This window comes from Lepeophtheirus salmonis, unplaced genomic scaffold (assembly GCF_016086655.4).
Source record: "Lepeophtheirus salmonis unplaced genomic scaffold, UVic_Lsal_1.4 unplaced_contig_16307_pilon, whole genome shotgun sequence".
Lineage (NCBI taxonomy): Eukaryota > Metazoa > Arthropoda > Copepoda > Siphonostomatoida > Caligidae > Lepeophtheirus > Lepeophtheirus salmonis.
Genome location: NW_027291849.1, coordinates 1 through 949, shown reverse-complemented (window position 1 = coordinate 949; position 949 = coordinate 1). Strand labels below are relative to the sequence as shown.

Sequence of the window (949 nt, the reverse complement as noted above, 5' to 3'; positions counted from 1 at the left end):
AGATAAAGAATAACTGTCTGAAGAACGCTCTTTTTTTTCGGGTTCTTTACTACCATCTTTTTGTCTGGGGTTCCATGTAGCTAAAAACTTTGTTTGAGACGAATAATTAAGACTCTGCAACATACAAGTTTTACTAAAGGCTTCGTGCTCCTTTGATTTCAAAGCATCAGTTTGGGATAACCATAGAGTATTGCGATCTTGAGATTCTTTGACAAAATATTTCTGTATAGGAGTGGATGAAGCTTCAAGTTTATTCAAATTACATATCTTTATCCGCTTATATGATGGCATAGCAGTTACTTCTTCTTTTTTGTTGATTATTCCAAACGATTCATCAAAGTGAGTTTTATCCTTGTTAATCAGCTTTCGAGAACTTTTTTGAAGAGGTCCAACAGAGTTTTCGATTTTCACATTGGCCTGTTTATGCATTGCAGCATCATCAGAACAAGGAACGTTTTGTTTAAGCCTAGAACTTCTTTCTAAAACCTCAACATTAAACGAAGTCTTAGAGCCTTTCCAACCTCTAAGAATTTTATTCAAATCCTCTTCACTAAATTGGGGGTATGTTTTAATATTGATGTGAGGGAGGATTTGTTTTCTAAAATGCTCTTTTAAAGAAATGGCTGTTCTCAATCCTGAACATACTCCACCAACTTTCATTCTTCTCCAAGTGTTGATATCTTTAAGTGAATTGTATTTTCCATGAGTTATGATGTATTTGAGTATATGAACTTGTCCATCATAAGAATTACTTTTACGATTTTTGGAATTAGCAGAGGGAGTGAGGAGAGCTTTGTCAAAGTTATCTAATTCCATGTATTCCTCTTCGATATTTTTTCGTTTCTTAAGATCAATCCAAGTCTTTTCGCCAATTAGAATGTCGTAAGGGTCGTATTCCTCGAAAAGAGAGACTCCAAGTCGATAATTGCAGAGATCGTTGCGTAGATTG

The 949-nt window shown here is 34.8% G+C and overlaps 1 protein-coding gene across 1 annotated transcript; it reads right to left on the bottom strand.

Annotated features, from left to right (window-relative positions):
• Positions 1–941, bottom strand: LOC121131064 (uncharacterized; the record flags this gene model as incomplete). The annotated part of the gene is given in 1 exon segment (XM_040726630.2): positions 1–941. A coding segment is annotated over 1 exon segment (816 nt), but the record flags the coding sequence as incomplete, so codon positions are not given.
• Positions 942–949: the final 8 nt, after the last annotated feature.